This window comes from Protomyctophum parallelum, assembly GCF_964188405.1.
Source record: "Protomyctophum parallelum genome assembly, chromosome: 5".
Taxonomy (NCBI): Eukaryota; Metazoa; Chordata; class Actinopteri; order Myctophiformes; family Myctophidae; genus Protomyctophum; species Protomyctophum parallelum.
The window spans coordinates 30,986,202-31,006,048 of record NC_139702.1 but is presented as its reverse complement, the minus strand read 5'-3'; the positions used below and the strand labels follow the sequence as shown (position 1 = coordinate 31,006,048).

Genomic DNA, 19,847 nt, shown 5'->3' with positions numbered 1-19,847 from the left:
ATTTGTATAGCACCTTTCATGACATGAAATGCAGCTCAAAGTGCTTTACAGAACAATGGAGAATAAAAGAAAAGCAAGGCAACGACATTAAAAAGCAAGCAGTAATGCAGTACAGTACAATGCCTTGTCCAAGGGCACTTCAGCGGTGGTAATTTTAACGTGCCGGTCCAGGGATACGAACTAGCAACCTTCCGATATCAAGACCGCTCCGCAAACCGTTCGGCCACCGCTGCCCTAAAGGGGCAGGGGGCGAGGTCACGTGCACACATCTGCCTGGGTGATGGCAGACTGCTGGGCGAGCGCTGGCGCTTTGGCATGGGGGGGTTAGATCAACATATGGAATGAATTCTGTACTGGCCATATAAGGAGCGTGTCTTGAGTGTACAGGGTTTGATGAGGTCAGATCAACATAAGGAATGTCAGAACAGGTCAGCTCCATAATGGAGATTAAGGGTGGCAGCGGGGGCAGTGTCTTGAGTGTACAGGGTTTGAGGGTCCAGGTAGGGCCGGGCCTGTTGAGAACTGGCTGCTGGGCGCGGCTGCACTAATAACTTTGGGGCAGGCCCGTCTAGAGTTTAAATGGACAGGTATCAGTCAAAAGGGAGACATCGAAGAGGAAGGATGGATGGGGAAGGATCAACATATGGAATGTCAGAACAGGACAGCTACATATATGGATATCTAAGGGTTTGAGGTCAGATGTAGAGTTGCTGGCCATTCCCATCAGGACACGCACCCATCTAGACTGAGGCCCCATTCACACTGGCAGACAAATCCAGCCTGAATCAGATCTGTGCCACATCGAGATTGAAATCTGATTGGTTTAAAATGAGTCCAACATGTCACACTCATTTAAACAAATCAGATTCCAATCTAAATGTGGCTCAGATCTGGTTAAGGCCGGATTTGGCTGCCAGTGTAAATGGGGCCTGAGTGGCAAAACATTGAGCAGCATGGAGTGTTGGAGTTTGGAAGCGATCGTTGGAAATCACTCAACCTCCCACCTGTTTCTAAATGTCACATAATGCAGGAGGCAGCAAAATGTTGTGATATTGAAAACAAGTACTTCCAAACTCTGACACTCAAATGCAGGGCATTTCTTGACAGAAAGTAGCTCATAATGTTTCTATGGTGGATTTTCATGAAACAAAAACTTAGATAGATAGAAAGAAGATAATTCAAGCTTTTCGTTCAGCTGCAATGTTGGTGTGTTTAACATTGTTTAATGCAATAAATAATAATATAATAAATAATATTATAGTACAAATGACCTTTTAGGTCAAAAGACAAGGTTTGGTAACATTAATTTATAGTAGTGTTTCACCCCCTGTTGTGATATGATCTGACTGATTGCCCACTGGCTGTGTATGTGTACTTGTACGTGAAAGCAGTGTACTTGATAATGTATTGTGTACTGAATGAACTGTAGCATACTAGCTACTGACACAACTCATCTCAGACAGCAAGGTCAGCGTGCTGCAGTAAGAGTTTGTTATGTCTCAGTGATCGTTAAGTCATGTCATTAGGATCCAGCTATATATGTCCTGTTGTGTATAATAAAATATTGTGAACGTCTTAGCGTGATACTGCGTGTCGCGTTATTGTTCTCCCGGGCCCGTCCGTCCGTCCGCCGCCGGACCAAGGAATACTTAAAACGGATTGTCACACACCAACCTGCCGGCACCCACCAGTCTCAAAGCCATGCTTAGCAGCCCCCCATTTTAGTGCCAATAAACAAAACTAAATCTCCCACAAACACACAAGAGGACAGCCGGTTGTGTATTGTAAATGTGATTCATCTTTATTCCATGTCTCTAGCTCGTGATCAGTTACATAAAAACCCTCCATCTTTGTTATTCCTTCATTTCTTTTTTTGTGTCGTAAGCTAACAGAGCCATGTGCTGGCCCTGCTGTGACTCCTCCACACGCGCAGGGTTTTAGACGGCTGCATACTCTCTCCCCCCGATCAGTTCCCACACACACAACTCCCCCCACAGTCCACCATCAACACCATCGTAAACCATATCAATGTCCTGAAGAAAACAATCACTTTACTTCCCTGAGAAAGGGTTTAACCACGTTCAACCTGGCATCCCTACTTTAGGCATGTCGAATACTCGACCTACACGCTCACAATGCGTATCAATTACACACCCTATGAGGCCTTGAATTCATTGATATTTTATAGTTTTTGTCACATTCCGGAGCCAATAATATGATGGCCTGCCATGTCTGTTATGACTCTTCCAGTCTCCTACCACATGTCCTTTTTATTATTATTATTGTGATGATTTGAATTTCGTTGTTATTTTTCATGTCATGATTATGAATTGAATACCCAAGATCTGAATGGAAACAAGACCGCAATTACTTTTTTTCAGTGATATCCTTTTAGGCTGTTTGACTATACTCTGTACTGTTTACATTTCTGCCTAATAAAGTATTCAATCAATCAATCAATCAATCCAACTAACAATAAGACTCCAACTGACTGATGACCCAGTCATCAAATTATCGGCTCGGGAATGCAACAAAACAAAAAGAAATGGCTTCATGGTGTGTGTATAATCGATTTATTGGGCGAACTAGTGCTTTAAGTGGTTAAGTATTTCCAGGAAGTAAAAGGCCAGAAGCACCTCCTTCTATGATAATCAGAGATGATGTCATGGGTCAACTGAGGGGGAAAATACCATCTGATTTGGGGGGAAAGAAATACACCTTCTTAGTGTTCTGAGTTTTGGTACAGGTCAGGAGGTTTTTTCGAGAACATAAAATCCACACACACACTTCATCGTGTCACACGTCATGTTTGTACGTGTCAGAGGGGGCCATCCCGCGTTGACCCCCCCGTTTAGCCTTCATTTAAAAAAACAAACAAACAAAACTAAGGAAAAAACAATCAACAGTGATGTCACATGTCAACAGTGATGTCACATGTCAGCTTAAGTGTGCGTGCCTGTGTGTCTGTGTCTGTATGTTTTGTTTGTGTGTGCATACACGCGCACAAAGAGTGTGTTATGGTCTGGTCAGTGCTTTAGCAGACACTCTATTAAGGTGGTCAGTCACATGTGTTACTGGCTGCGTCGTGGGAGCAGAGGAGGAGGTGGTGAGGAGGAGGAGAGGAGGAGCAGGGAGGAGAACAGGTGAAGCGGCAGCAGCGTCTTCTTCATTCCTTCAAACGATTCCTTCACATGATGCGGAGGCCCTGGATAGAAGTTTCTAGACTCTGGTGGATACAAAAACACAGTATAATTATGAATGATTCGTGACAATAGTTTTTTATTTTATTTTTTATTGCCAGGGCAGCCATGTGTACTCTTAACCAAACCAAACCAAACCAAACCAACCAACCAACCAAAAATAATATATCACACTCGTGTGACGAGAGGGGCGCTCTTATCATCATTAGGGATGGAGCTCCCTAATTCTTATTGATAACGAGCACCTTACCGATCAGGCTTATCGAGTCTGTTTCTTACCGAGCCCACTATCGAGCATTTTCTATTATTTGGTGGAAAGACGGGAGACAACAATAATTTCTGAACAGAACCAGCATCTTTTACTACGGCCTTCAAATACAGTACTTTTCTAACAGACGGAAGGCAATTGACCTTTTTACTTTTGATTCGATTCATTTTTTGTCTTGATTGTTTAAACATGATGCCATGGGCCGCTATGCTCGATAACAGGCTTGATAAGCACAAAGCTTATTGACACCGGGTACTCAATAAGCTTGTTATCGGGTTCCGAGCTCCATCCCTAATAATCATACATCACATTCCGTGCTCAGCCAATCAGCTGAGCACATTCCATGCTCATACACACATCAAGCTGTCCATAGGAGGGGCTAGTGCCCAGTTAGACCAGAAACTATTTTTGTAACATTAGCTGTTGCTATTTATATAGCAACGAGTTCAAAGTTTTTCAGTATTTAGAAGGCGTTTGTAGAATCGACCTCAGGTCTAAAGAGGTTAATAAGGCAGCACCGAAACTGAGTGTTTGTGAGCGTACACCCTTATAAAAAGGTCTGTACCTTCAAGTCCCAAATAGTCATGGCTCCATCGATGCCTGTGGTGCAGAACTTGTGACAGTCCCTCTTGTCTCCCTCGTAGATAGACACTTGGCTGGATAAAAAACAAATACAAAGGGGAACTGAAGGTGTGAGACTTATAGAGCAGTTAGTTCTAAAACCTTTTTGTGCCAAGGAACCCCAAATGTATTTGGCTGCGGACCCCCATCTCAAAAATATGTTGTACCAGGGAAAAATAACACACACACACCACTGACACACCAAAGTTCTTCTAGATCTTCTGTGCATGACATTAGTACACACACACACACACACACACACACACACACACACACACGTTTGTTTAATCATGTTTCAAGCTCAATTAAGGTACTCTTCAGCTATAGATTTAGATTTTTGTAAGTGGGATATTTCAAAAAGGAGATACACTACGCTTTGAATGAGTGTTGTTACCAAACTTATTTCCCTGCCCTCGATATACAGTGTAGTCAAATAGTGCCTTTTCAAGGGAGTTCACTTGCTAAATATTACATAATAATCATTGCAGTGACAGTGCAACAGTATCTCACAGTTTCTCATGGAAACTCAAGCTGGCTGTGGAGAATCCTGACCAACTTGAACTGAATTAGTGAGGTAAGGCGTGAGGGTGGACTGAAGGACACAAGGGAAGAGAACATGTGCACAGTGATGAAATGCATTTGCCTTTTCAGATAAAAAAAAAAAAAAGGCTGATTCACAGAACAACAGCTGCAGTGCCTATTTGAGGAAAGCATTATTGCATTACATAACTCAAGTCTCAATCATTCGTTCATTCGACTCCCGAGCCCGACACGGCCTTTACTGCATGTCTTCCCCCATCTCTCCCCCGTTTCCTGTCAGCCTACTGTCTGTCCCTTCAAAAAACCAATAAAAGGCGTAAGCCGCAAAAAAATATCTTAAAAGAAAAGTGTGTGATATGTAGCACAGGGAAGGATAATTAAATGGCCTCAATGACACATTCATTTATCAAGCCTGGCTATTTAAATTGCTTTTTTAATTTGAAAACAAATAATTATTACAACCTCCACTCCCTGAACCTGTCACTTTGTGCCAGGGCTTCCTTCTAAATGAGATTACCATCTCAATGAGACTGGTTAAATAAATAAAAAATGATTTTATTTCAAGGCACACATTATTATTGGCCTTATAAGGATCTTTTTGTGCTCAGGCAGCATACCTTGACCTACCTATCAAAGTAACTCCACAGAGAAAATAGAAAATTTCCCCCCTAACTAACTTCTGCAATGGCAGAACTGAACATATCCCCTACATTCTTACCCTAAACGCAACAACACCAACAATCACAATCCTGAAAACTGATCTGTTGTGTCTTATGTGATGCTGTTTCGGTGCAGTGTAAATGGTAAATGGTGCATTTATATAGCGTCTTGGCTTTACATGGATTGTGCATAACATTCAACCATTCACACATACACCAATGACAGAGGAAACTCAGAAACTCAGAAGTACACTTAGGTCGCATTCATACCAGAGAGCTTTGCTGCGATTAAAACGAATCCTGCTGCGCATTGGCAGAAAGTGCGCTTCGTTTGGCAGGTGTGAAGGCTCATTCGAATCCTAATGCGCAGCAAATAACCGCATTTTACTCCGTCCAAAAACGTGGGTTTCGCTTCGCTTCGAATCGCACTTGACTACGATTCGGTGCAGGTGTGAATGCAATCCGCAGTAAATAAAGGAAATGAAGCAAACATAATGTGGCGGGTGAGGAGCTGAACACAGTTGGAGACGGTTAAGGCATATTTTACGCAGCGCAAAGATGTCCCGTTACTGTGGATAGACGTGGTCGAATAAGGAGACTGAAGCCCTGATCGAAATGAGGACGTGTAGGCTACATTAATCAATTGCTTAAGAAAACACATAAAAACACTGCAGTGTATTATAGCCTACATAATATTCTGTCTGTCTGTCTGTCTGTGCGTGCCGTAAACATGGAGTGCTGTCACTGTGTGGGACTGGGGAGTTATATCAGTGCGCTCATGCAGCGCTGTGCCTCCATGCCCAAAAGAACAGTGTGTGGCGGCTGCGTGCGTAGAGAGAGAGAGAGAGAGAGGGGGGGGGGGGTCCCAGGCGGCACGACACACGCACGTTATGAGTGTAATTTTATCACCATAGATTTCACTGTGTAGGCTATAGTTTATGAACGGAACACATTGATAAAGGTCCCCCCTGCTGCGTTTCCAATTGCTGCGAATGACAGTGTGAAGGCAAACCGCAGCCAAATAAATATGCAAAAATCCCCTTTCCCCGCCCATACGGATCTGAGTCTACCGAAGTATTAGGTGAGAATGCGACCTTAGACTCTGGGGGAGCCCGGGAATACACACTGGGATGCCCCAGTGTGTATTCTTAGTAGTTGGTCAGAAGTGACCATTTTGGAAGTGGGTTGTACATTCGACCACAGCCTGGAAGAGGCATTCCTTACTAAAGTACCAATGTCTTAAAGATGGCCATGCCGTGGTTTTTGTATGTGTCTATGGAGTTGAAATATGCTTTCCCTGGGTATTTTTGGTTTCTTCCTGAAAGCATCCAGACAGTGTATTACTCGTTTTAAACTAATCACCATACAAAAATATGTATATAGGTTGTGAACAGGTTAGAGATAAGCTTTGATTGATTGATTGAAATATTTATTAACAGTTTGCAGAATTACAGTACATTTCAAGCACAAACTCAATACAAAGACTGTTAACTGTGAGTGGACGACCCAATTAAGCATTACACTTGTTTACAACAGGGTCCACTTTGTTCAATTCATCAAAACAATTAGAGACGTACAAATAGACACTTCTACTGTATATAGTTAAAGAACAGAACAGGAATTCATCATAAAGGAAGCAAAAAGGGAAAAGAAACATATACAGTGAGGGGAAAGGGGGATTCAGATTTTACAGGAGCCAGTTTCGAATTGCAGCCGTCCGTAGGTGCCCTTTGAGAGCAGTTTTGAAGGAGTCAAGGGATTCACATGTCTTAATGACTGTTGGTAGGGCGTTCCACATTTTTGGTGGCATAGGAGCGGAAATAATTTAGTCCCTCGTTTGTGCCGAATCTGGGTTGTACATGGTTTGTTGCACTGGCTTTGCTGCCGTCTCTCTGTCACTTTGTAAACAAACCACTCTGCATGTGTGCGTGCATGAGGCGGAGAGACGTCCCATAGCCTGGAGGGACTCTGATTGGTTCAGAAACTCATTCCTATTTCCTAGTTTTGAGGCTGAAACTTCAAAATAAAATGCCCAAATTAACCATTTCACCCCCATCTTTAACTTTTCTGTGCTCTTAAAGACTTTAATGACCCTTTTTAAATTGTCAATTTGTGACCGTGACGACTTTGCCGACTTTTTGACATTTCCTGGGTACAGAAGAACCTCGCTTCCACTAACCGTAGGCGGGTGTTTTTTCCGTAGGAGATGATTTCATTCTGCAATGGGGGGGGGGGGGGGGGGGGGGCGATCAAAACATTTCCCCTCCATTCACTCCTGTTATAACCACGATCTTTAGCTGCGTTTCTCTCTGAATCTTCTCTCGATCCGCGTCTGGATCAGGGCTCTACTCCAGACTAACTTCGGTCGGTAGCGCCACCACAAATTAGGTAGCACCATCTTTTTCTTTGTATAGCGTGGTATTAATAAATGACCTCATAATGCCCCCACATCGGGCGCCATTAATTTATGTAGCGGTTTCCACCTCGTTAATTCTTTACTCGCAGCTTAAGAAATGAAGTAGCATATGTGACCTAATAGGTCGCACTCTGGAGCCCTGGTCTGGATTGGCAATTAGGCGATATTTGGACTAATCTTTGATGCCCTGCGGTTATTAGTGCTTCTAGCAGCACCGGAGGAGCTTCAGAGTGGCTCAAAGACCGGGATTCTGGTGTTTCGAGTGCAGATTGGGCCGGGCACAGAACTCAACTCTGTTGTGCACATGCACGGCATGGAAAGAGTTTTAATTAACTGGTGGGTGTGGCCACATAAAAACATAATTTTAACACTTTCTGTACACTTTTTTGAAAAATGTTTTAGGGGAGAAAGAAATCACGCCATTCCATCTTTACATAGCTGGAATATATTACATAGCTTGGTTACGAATGTAAACAGCTGGTGTTCGTATTTGGAAGCCTCGGTAATGTCCGAGTTGTGAAAGGCCTGCAGATTGCAGGAATGCCCAATAAGCCAAGAGCTGACAAGGCATTAGCTAAATTCTGTTCAGTCAGTGTCTGTAATAATTGGCATCCGCAACATATGGAGTATCCTAGGCTGAAACACTTATTGTTGACTTGGGTTTCCCCAAGTTTGAGCATCTACTATGCTTTGTGTTCAAGAATGTGAACACAAAAAAGGTGGGTCGTGGCTGTGTGTGTGTGTGTGTGTCTCTGCTCCCCCCCAGGGTCCAGATAGGGGACAGGATAGCCTCGGTACCAGGCTTTCATTTTTGTTGGTGCAAAAATTGAAAGCCTGGAGGAACGCATTGGCCGCTCTGGTCTAAAAGTGGGAGTCAACCCTTCCGGGTGGGCGTCGCTCCAAATTATGTGACGTAGCGCTGCACTAGGGGGGAGAGGAGGGGCCGGGGGTGACGGACAGATCGATGAGATCCAATCAGGGCGTGCGCAAATCTCAGCCGCGACCCGCCCCTCTAGACCAGAAACCTAACACGTTAGCTCAGGCTAGGGACAGGATAGCCTCGATACCCAGGCTTTCATTTCGTCTGTGCGAAAGATGAAAGCCTGGAAAAAGCCGTGGGCTGAACCAGTCTAAAAGTGGGAGTCAACCCTTCTGCGTAGGCGTCGCTCTAAATGATGTGACGTAGCGCTGCACTAGGGGGGAGAGGAGGGGCCGGGGGTGACGGACAGATCGATGAGATCCAATCAGGGTGCGCGTTTTTCTGCGCCGCGGCCCTCCCATCTAGGCCAGAAATGTCTCTGCTTAGGTCAGGCTAGGGACAGGACAGCTTGGGAATGACATACATTGACATACTTCCATGTATAGGAGGAGAGCTTTGGGGAAATAAGGAGCGTTGTTCATGTCCCCGCTCCTATAAGCTTACAACAACCACCCCCCCACCCCTGTTCAAGGCTTCTGTTAACTTCCAACGTGTGTGTGTGTGTGTGTGTGTGTGTGTGTGTGTGTGCCGGGGTCACAGTGTAAGGATGAGTACATGAACATGCTGAAATGGAAGGTTGTGAATTAAACATGCGTGATGTTCTCTCTCTGCTCTGCGGTGGGATGCCAGATGTCATGGCTGTATACTGTACCTGTGTGTGTGTGTGTGTGTGTGTGTGTGTGTGTGTGTGTGTGTGTGTGTGTGTGTGTATATATATGTTCATGACTATTCATGAGCTATGAATGTCTGTGCGCAAATTGTCTGCGTGCCCGAGTGTGTGTATCACTTTACTGTGTGTGTGTGTGTGTGTATGTGTGTGTGTGTAGTGTGTGTTCTTACGTGATGCTGTTCTGGTGCAGTGTGTCCAGGGCAGTGTTGCGGTCCTCGGTCGTGGCTCTCTTGTCCATGTTCCTGAAGCGCTCCATGGCAGAGATGTTCCTCTGGATGCTCTGCTTGGGGAGGTCCAGCTTCGACTCGAACGTCAGCGCCCCTCCGTCGTCGCAGCGGAACAGCATGGGGCAGCAGTCGTGGCCCTGCGCACACACACACACACACACACACACACACACACACACACACACACACACACACACACACACACACACACACACACACACACACACACACACACACACACACACACACACACACACACACACACACACACACACACACACACACACACACAACGTAGGGCTGCAACTGTCGATTATTTTCTTTTTTCATCGGTGACCTTTTCGATTAATCGAGAAACGTCGTTTTCAATTACTTTATATATTTATTGTATTTATATATCAATGAATCAATTAACACCGTAAGCATTATTCTATACTTCATCACACATGAAATGTTTAACATGTTTTCAACATTTAGAAAATAGGGATTGATTATTAATGCATTGTTAAATGATCGATTAGTGTTCTTACCGCCGCCACCACACTGTTCTCTGACACAAAGATGACATTGAGGAGAGGGAGGAACTCCGTCTTCAGCTGAGAAGGACTAAACACACAGATATTATGTTACAACTTTGATTTAGATTGACAAGAATGTGTAGCCGTAACCAGCTGCTCAATACATCAATCGTTATTCCACTCCACGTCAATGGAAATTTCATTAAATGGAATCATGTGTATATTTGCACATTTCACCAAGGCGTCAGTGATATTATACATGTGATGTCAATTGCGATAATAATGAACGTAACGTAAGTGGAACCTCTTAACAGGTTACCATTTCCTTAAGGGCTACAGGTTAAACACTTATCCACAAACATCCCTTCTTTGAATGTAAATATAAGGCATTTGTACTTTATTTGCTATTTAATGATATGCTGTGTGTATTACATCCTTGTTGGGTGTATGTTGTGTGTTGTGTGTGTAATGTGTAGCATTACACAACAAACTATAATAATAGTATGTCTGCGCTATTATTTGAAGCCTATCCTACAATTAATAAATAATGGTAATGCACTTTTTGTATTATTATTTTTTGCCATGTAAAATATCGGATATCGGCAAAGTATTGCGATATATACAAATTAATATATCGGATCGGAATGGAAAAAACCTGTATGGTTGCATCCCTAAATGACATGGCCAATAAGAGCTGGAGGTTTCGAGTGCTAATTGACAGTGGGATGTTCCATTGAGGGTTGACTGAGCTACCTGGCAGTCTTGGAGCTGTCGACCACAGTGACAGTGCTGTCATGGCTGACCCAGGCCAGGCGATTCCCAGAGGCCGAGAAAGACACAGAGTGGACCCAGCCACCTCCACCTACAACACAGGTTAAAAGGCATTTAGACAGACACAGAGTGGACCCAGCCACCTCCACCTACAACACAGGTTAAAAGGCATTTAGACAGACACAGAGTGGACCCAGCCACCTCCACCTTAAAACACAGGTTAATTATTTCTGCGCCATTAGGTGGCAGCAGAGTGTAGGTATTGGTAAACCCTGCCAGGGTTTTTGCCTACATTTGGTCACCTTCATTTCCGGTTTCCCAGCCTGGAGACCACCATTGTAACGATCGGCTATTATTAGCGTTACCTCACGCCGTTTACCTTTCGCCAGAAACGTCAACATGTCGGGAGCGATGCGAGACAAAATCACAAATCACATCCGAACCTCAGATGACTCGTCAATACCACGGACAGCGCTCGTAGTTTCAGAGATACGAGGCATAGAAAATCCTACTTTGACTGGAGTTAAATGGGGGCTGTGTGCAAACATCCTGGTGCTGGGGGTGATGGAGGCGTTGCCTAGCAACCGGACCAATGTTAAAACCGGATTTTCTGCTAAACCACCAACCATGGTGCGGGCGGATAACATCCCATAGGGGGGAGGGGGGTACGAATATATACACATTTAGAAAAGAGTGGACCCAGCCACTTCCACCTGCAAACAATTTAAATGTATGTAACAGTAATTATGCTCCCAAACCTTTTTCCCCCTACACCAAATATCTTTGCCGAAAATAGCCAATGTACAACAATGCTTTGTTAACTCATAGCTCTGCTATTTTCACTGAATGTTCGCCTCAAAATATGGACACTAGGGTTCTTGTGGTTAACCTGAGCGCTGAACATAACTATTGGATAGGACGGAGACCTCCGTTTATGCTGCTCTCAGGGTGTTAAATAAAAAAGAAAGCGAAACACAGGGGTGCTGCCACCATTTTATAACAATGTGCACTGAAAAATGAACACTCTGGCTCCTAGGACGCAGAGTCATTAAAATAGCATTTTGGTATAAAAAAAAAGAAAAAGTCCTGCTATACAGTAAGCAAGCAGTGTTATCATTGTACATGGTTCAGTAATGATCTCTGGGCCGATAGCAATAATGGAGCCAGCAAAACAACTGTAGTAGTGTCTTACAGATTGTGGCTTTAACTTATGCCTGGTTTACACACACCAAATCGCTTCTACAGTAGATCTTCTGTGCATGACACTAGTGCGCAACCAAGTACACACGTACACACACACACACACACACACAACGCTATCGTCACAAATCACAGCCCATAACACAGATACTAACCTGCTCCTCCAAACTCTGCTAGCACAGCACCAAAGGGCATCTTGCTGCCCCAGGGAGTGGGACCGGGCTTCTCCTCAACCTCCTTGATGTAGGCTGAGAACACCCTGGAGGAGGAGAAGAGAGAGGGAAGGAAGGTGAGATCATGATGTCCTCCTGTTGAATTCTGTTGCTCTTTGTGGAAGAAAGACAACGAACGAACGGTGGTCTGTGAATCAGTAATCTCACCTGCATTTGAAGTCACAGGAGCCGGCGGCCAGCAGAATGTTGTTAGGGTGCCAGTCCAGACTGAGGATTGTGGAACGGATGGGCTTCTTGATGTGCTTACTCACCCACCTGATTTTACACACACACACACACACACACACACACACACACACACACACACACACACACACACACACACACACACACACACACACACACACACACACACACACACACACACACACACACACACACACACACACACACACACACACACACACACACACACACACACACACATTTTGATTTTAATAATAACAGGATCGGATACTGAAAGATTAATACACAGGTACATTTTGTTAATGGCAACCTCACTGAAAGGTACCTTGAGGAATGCGATGCACACCAGGGATGTAATCATCTCCCCCATACCCTCTCAGACAAGCCCAGGGGCATCCAGTGGACTCTCTTCAACCAGCTATAAGATCTTGAGTATGTTGATGACCTTGCTGCTCTTTTCCACCAATCACAATCACTTGCAAGAAAGGACTAACCGGACAGACATATTCGCCAAACAGACCGGCCGGAACATGAACACCTTCAAAAACCAAGTGATGTGCATAAACTCAACAGCACACACTCACCGATCATGGACGGTAACCGTCTCGATTATGTCGAGGAGTTCACATATCTGGGAAGTCTCCTCAGTAAGGACAATACATGCAGCAAGGACATCGGAATAAGGCTCGGGAGAGCTCGCAGCACTTTTGCAAGCCTTCAGACCATCTGGAAATCCAAGCAGTATAGTCTTAAAACCAAGCTCCAACTGTACAACAGCAATGTTAAAAATCAGTCCTGCTTTATGGCTCAGAATGCTGGCGAGTGGTTTGAGAGCGACATGAAAAAGATTAGTGCCTTCCACCTTCATTACATCTAGCAGTGTTCACGCCTTCAAGAAGAGGTTGAACAGACACCTCCTCAGTATGTGACTGTAATCCCACAAAGCTCAAGGACTGTCATTCATCCAACATTCAGTTTACACATACTGTACGCCTGACTGAGTAGCTGCAGATCATTGATAGGCTCTTTGAATGTATTTTTCCCATAGCCTATATCTGCTTAAGCTTAATAAACAAACAAAAACAATGGGTGTCTCCGGAAGATATGTTGCATCTTTGGACAGAAAAGATCTCCAATGAACTGTACAGAAAGACGAACTGTCGCAATGTGGTGCTAGAAATCAAACACCACCGGCTCAGATATGTTTCCATATGTGGATCAGGACTGCATTCCTAAAGTAGCCTCGAGATGGACCCCACCTGGAAAGAGGAGAACTGTGACCTCAAAACTGAAGATGGCAAACCTAACATGGGGCGAGGCACAACAGGACCAGATGGAAGCAGATAGTCACAGCCTTATGTTCCACATGTTATGAAGAGGATTAACAGGCTTAGGTACAGCCACACAGTTTAGCTTAGTTTATATTAGGCATTTCTAGACTTTTTAAGCTCACGGTAGCCTACATGCTACCATCAAAGCTGTGTTGTTGTTTACTAGTCTCACATGCAGTGTGCAGGGGTGTTTCCGTTCCTTTTCACCCATTTTGGGCGGGGACCTCTTTTGGTGTTAGCATTATGCTATGCTTTTAGCTATTGAAAAATAGCAGATCTACAAGCTCATAGCGCGCCACCGAGTGGCGCGCTACGACTGACATAGAAACATAGCTTTTTCAGAAAACTGTCAGGATGTAGAAGACATTTTTAGAATCTGATCTCAGGTCAAAATGGGTTAATGTCCGTTTTAGAGCACTGGGGGGAGAACTGACAGCTCGGGGCATTTAAGTAGCAGCAAAATCTAGCACCAAAATCTTCAGTCCGGTATTAAAGTACCAGCAGGCTAGCCTAAAAGAGCCCAATGCTCTTCTGGGCATAGAGGGACGGAGCGAACTAGTTACTGCACTGTTCTTGGTTTAACGAAATACAATTATTATTATTATTATTATTACTTTGATTTATTTTATTTACCGCAGCAGCAGGCATGATAAATTTGCATTTCAGGCCTTCATCAGCAGTCATCCCTTAATCAATTGACAGTAGAGCTCGCTCTGCTCGGGCGTTTAACCACACTAACCATTATTTTATACTTTAGCTGTTGAAAAATAGCAGTAATACAAGAAAGACCTGCTATTTTTGATAAATCGTGAAAACGTGCAAATCTTTGAATATAGATTATTTCACAGTGAATGTTTTTAACTCAAATATTTGCTTCTGGGGGGGTCCCTGGAACAAAATATTTTGATGGGGTCGGCGGCCAAATACAGACAATTCTGGGGGTCCTTGACATGAAATTGTTTGAGAACCACTGACATAGAAAACTAGTTAAAGAAGACCTTTTTTCTTCTTTTTTTTAAAATCTGCCTCAGATCTCACCAGTCATTCTCAGACTCAAAGTAGCACACGGAGATGAGCCTCGCGCCGCTGCCCACTGCAAACTTGTTCTCCAGCGGGGACCATTTGACGAACGTGGCAGCACGGTTGATCCTGAGGATGACCAGGGTGGGCTTCCAGACGCCTTCCTTCTGAGACCACACGTAGGCATTACGGTCCGCCCCGCACGTCACTATACGGTCGCTTTTAGGAGCCCAGTCGATACCTGCGATACAGAGAGAAGACCACAATCAACTCGCCTGTAATTACGTTGGTTAATGAGCAACTATCACAACGCTGGTTGAGCCATACGAGTTTAATATCACTGCTGTCAGAGCAGAAACCTCTTATCTCCATATTTTCTTTTGCTTTCATCTGTGTTCTTTCATGAATGAATGCCCAACTTCATCATATTACAACTAGATCTGCTACTTTTGCCGTTTTTATTTTTTTAATTTGAATCCTGTAAAGTATAACAGTTTGGGACATATGAGGTTTCGACACAAAAGGGACGATATACTTCATGACCTCAATCACACAGAACCCTGCCCCGACACAATTATCACGAGACATCTCTAGGGCAGCGCCTCCCTTTTCTGCTTTTTATGGTAGGTAGTACAGCAGAGAGTAGGGCTGTGGCAGCAATCACTACACAGCCACAAAACTGCCAGTGTCATGGAATACCAACCACTGTAATAGCACTTCTTTTTTTTTACGGTGGCACTGAAAGAGGTTCTGTGTGTCTGTCCAGATCTAATCTCTCAAGACAGATTCCGCCAAAAGCAGAATACATTCAATGCAAAATTGTGTGTGCAAACTATCAGTAGATTAATGTAGAAGTCTACATTAAGTTCTACATTATGTTGTGTTCTACAATTTTAAATGGAATCCAAAAGGGAAGCACGCACATCTCAAACTATTGTACGGGTGCTGCTGAACAAAAATACATAGAGTCTAGAAGTAAGGAAGTCCGCTCACCGACAAAAAGAATATCTAATTTAGCCACTTGTTCGAATGCCCCCGCCCCCTGACACTAGAGAAAGCAGCTAATGAAAATAAAATAAAATAAAATAAAATAAAATAAAATAAAATAAAATAAAATAAAATAAAATAAAATAAAATAAAATAAAATAAAATAAAATAAAATAAAATAAAATAAAATAAAATAAAATAAAATAAAATAAAACTCATCTTTTACTTTCTCTAATAACAACCTAAAACATGAACCTTGATTGAAAAAAAAAAATTGTCCTTTAAGCTCCCATGCTCTTTATTAACAAATAGGTACAACGTTTAGACCCTTGTGGGTCCAAGTTCTTCGGAACAGCAGAGTAGGCGTGTTGCCGTGTTCTACAATTTGAAATATTTAACTTCATATTTGGGCACGGATTATGTCACCATTCAATCCATTTCACACTTTATTGTTTGGCAAAATATCTCAATCAACAAGGCAACAGTCTCCTCCTCCGGTTCCATCCTGTGACAGTGGGAAGTGGGAACAGAGCCTTTTCATTTTCACTCAATGGAGTGTTGACTTGCAAAACACTTGCTTACTTGTTACCATTCATAAAGATTATTTGGATACCGCATCATGCACTTGTACAACCCTGAGTGTTGATTTGACTCTGAGCAATGTACAAATGTAACTCAAGGGTCCGTTGAGTTATGAATGGCTGTATTAAAACACTGAATATGTTGTGTGTACACACACGCGCGCACACACACACACACACACACACACACACACACACACACACACACACACACACACACACACACACACACACACACACACACACACACACACACACACACACAGTGTGTGTTTGAAATTTTCTTGTCAGGATTATTGTGGCCAAAATAATCATGACAATCAAAATATGCTTAAAACTCTTAAAATGCCACTTTTGTTTAACCAACATTCATGTTCCAGGGGAACAATAGCCAAAAGTATCAGATCTACAAACTCACTGAACGCATCGTGTTGTGAGCTTGTAATGTGCCGATCATAGTGATTTAAATTGTCCCATCACTACTACTGAGTAGACAGATGGTTTATGGCAGCGATTTCCAACCTGTGGGCCGTGAGGATATTGCAAGTGGGCCCCCAAATAATTGGCAAAACAGCAACAGTTTTGATGATAATATAATATTCGTATTACAAACATTAATGTAAAGAAATGTCATGGTATGTATTTCTTTAAAGCCTTGATATATATATATATATATATATATATATATATATATATATATATATATATATAATATATTGATGAATAGGAAATTGAATTATACATTGATTCAAGCCGGAACACAATCAATTGATTGCTCAGTAAAATTAACATGCTGTGAAAATCCACACAGGTGTTTTGTTAAGTGGTCCTGATACAGAAAAAGGTTGGAAACCAGTGCCACTTGTCTAGTATGGATAAACACTACCAAAGTCTTAACATGATAATAATACATGTTATGTATACATCTCAGCACATGTATACTGTATCTCCGTGTGACTGTTATTGTCTCATCGCCCAATGACATGGCAGGTAGTTACAAGAGCATAAAGCGTTCATTTGTCAAATATCTGGTCTACATCCAACCAGGTATTAAGTGGTCCAACTTGTTATTATGAACTGCAAAAGCATGCATCAGTCTTTGCATGCGAGCGCATCCCCAGGAGGATGTCCTAACTGGGATTCGAATTTGAACAAGAGACCAAATTTCTACAACAAAACGTAACCCTAAACTATTAACATGCTCTACCATACAAGTTGGTTAAAAATAAACATTTATTCATTCAAATAATTGCAATGTAAAAACATTTGGTTGACTGTATAGTATACCTGTTATATGTCCATTATGCTCCTTCAACTCATGAGTCTTCACCCACTGGTTTCCACTCTTCTTGTAGATATGAACTTCATGGTTATTGGGACTGATGGCGAGTTCTGCAGATATGTGGAAAAAATATATAGTGTTACTATCCATACAGTTAATCCATTATCTTCTTAGCAATTGTTCCACTGATTACGTTTTTGATTCATCTCAAATAACCTTTTCAGAATCCTATACTCAAATTGGATTAAGGGAGGACTGGCAGGCGGGCGGACCACGCCATCACGCTTACGTCACCATGACTCAGCCATAACATAGAGGCCCAAACTCTAGATGTGAGGCCCCCGAACCTTTGGAAGTTTGGATAATAAAAACGTATATAAACAAATCAATTTACCAATTAAATGTTATTTCATACAAGAGTGTTGTGCACAAATATCAAAGATAGCCAATGAATGTACAAGCTTGCGAGTACATCTCCTGGACATGATGTACAAGTACACCCCCTGGTCATAACGCTAGTATGTCACAGGGCCGTACTCTCAATCTAAGCCTTGATGCATTGTATAAATGGGTCCCTTTTGTTTTTAATAGTCTTTGGTGTGACCTGGCCAGGGAATCAAATCCCCAACCTCCCAGACTCAGACGGACGCTCGAACCACACGTTTACACTCTTGGGTTAATTTAATACTGAGGATTTTGTACAGTAAAATACCATTGGCAACAAACACCACAAGTGAGAAGAAAGGTTGTCTTACGTGTCCTGTCGTGATTCCACGCGTGGCAGGTGATGGGCTCTAACAGAAACTGGTGTAGAGACATGTCGCCTGGGTGTGGCCCTTCTGTGACACTGTTATGACAATGACACAAACCAAACCATGAACTCTGGAGTGTGTGTGGCTTTCACATAATCAGCCCTCTATTACACATCCATTAACCTCAGGCCATCTTAAGAGTCACCCATTTGTCTTGTACTGTCCACAGGAATACTTTAATTGCAACTGTACTTATCTTAAATACGTTCAGTTTTGTTAGCAAAGCTTAGCTCAATGGTGACACAGCCATATCATAGATAACCACAGACACTTGGATCCGCTGCTGTTTACAAGTTCAAGTTCAAACCAACTTAACTGACCAAACCGATGCTAACTTACACAGTGTTATTACCGGTACATTAGCTAGTGTTAACATTAGACATAGCATTGACTTAGTCAGTCAGTCTGTTACATAGTAATAGCTATATGAAAATGTCTCATTCGAACCAAAGACAATTCATATTACAAAGACAAGTAGTATTGTCTCTATAGGCTATATTATAATTTTAGCAACGATGACGTGAAATATTCCCATACATACATTGCACTAATAATTTAAAGCCAACATCATCACTTCAACACTTCCATTCACACATGAAAAAACACGTCGTTGATCACGAGAAACCACGTTAAAATTAAATAAATCGGGTGTATTAATTTCCCCCGACATTCCTTCAAATCCAACAGATGCTACTAGCCGTTCGCATTCCGCTAGCACCGCATGCTAATGCTAACTTACCTTTAAACTCTGTAGTGTTTTTTTCCTCCTCCTGCTAGCCTAGCAGCGTTAGCTAACGAACTGGGACTTGGTAATGGTTGGTGGGACGTGAATTCGCGGACTCTGGTCAGTCGACACGAATTCTGTCCGGGCAGCGGTCAAGATGTCCAGCAGGAGACGGCCTCCGCCGGGTGCATTCGGTTTGGGTAGTTCGTTAGTAAAAAGAAAGATTGGAATGATATGCCTCCTCCTACTGCCGACACACACACAGCTAGCTTATTAGCATATTAGCATCAGGCTAGCTGTTACATTCAATTGAATAACCTTCTCTTTCGTCAGTCGTCTTCTTCTTTGGGGGTTTAACGTGAGACCACCAGACCAGAAGCCAGTATGGTGGCGTATTGCTGTCATCCACTGTTCGTTTGGGGGAATTACACACACAACGACTGAGGGGGAAACCATACAAATTCGAGAATATTTTTTATTATTTGACAATTTGGCCAATGTTTGACCAGTTTGTATAGTATAGTTTGGCTGATTACTATTTATGCAGGAATGGTCACCCCCCCCCCCCCCCCTTAATTATTCTTAACAGGAATTAAAATCAATGGTAAAGTCCTTAAATTGT

General features: G+C 42.9%; 1 protein-coding gene across 1 annotated transcript; it reads right to left on the bottom strand.

Annotated features, from left to right (window-relative positions):
* Positions 1-1,775: 1,775 nt before the first annotated feature.
* arpc1a (actin related protein 2/3 complex, subunit 1A) lies at positions 1,776-19,583 on the bottom strand. The gene is made up of 11 exons (XM_083766109.1): positions 19,241-19,583; positions 18,445-18,536; positions 17,695-17,799; positions 14,858-15,080; positions 12,450-12,557; positions 12,225-12,328; positions 10,852-10,960; positions 10,111-10,186; positions 9,524-9,717; positions 4,034-4,124; positions 1,776-3,226 (listed from the first exon to the last, which is right to left on the bottom strand). The coding sequence occupies exons 2-11, from the start codon at positions 18,506-18,508 to the stop codon at positions 3,188-3,190; spliced, it is 1,113 nt and encodes a 370-aa protein (XP_083622235.1). The 5' UTR covers positions 18,509-18,536; positions 19,241-19,583; the 3' UTR covers positions 1,776-3,187.
* Positions 19,584-19,847: the final 264 nt, after the last annotated feature.

Excerpts from the sequence above, each read along its gene's own strand:
- arpc1a (XM_083766109.1), bottom strand. The coding sequence starts at position 18,508 with ATGTCTCTACACCAGTTTCTGTTAGAGCCCATCACCTGCCACGCGTGG. Across the intron at positions 15,081-17,694 it reads GCATAATGGACATATAACAG|GTATCGACTGGGCTCCTAAA; the intron begins GTATACTATACA and ends TCTGTATCGCAG. Across the intron at positions 12,329-12,449 it reads TCCTGTGACTTCAAATGCAG|GGTGTTCTCAGCCTACATCA; the intron begins GTGAGATTACTG and ends CTCCTCCTCCAG.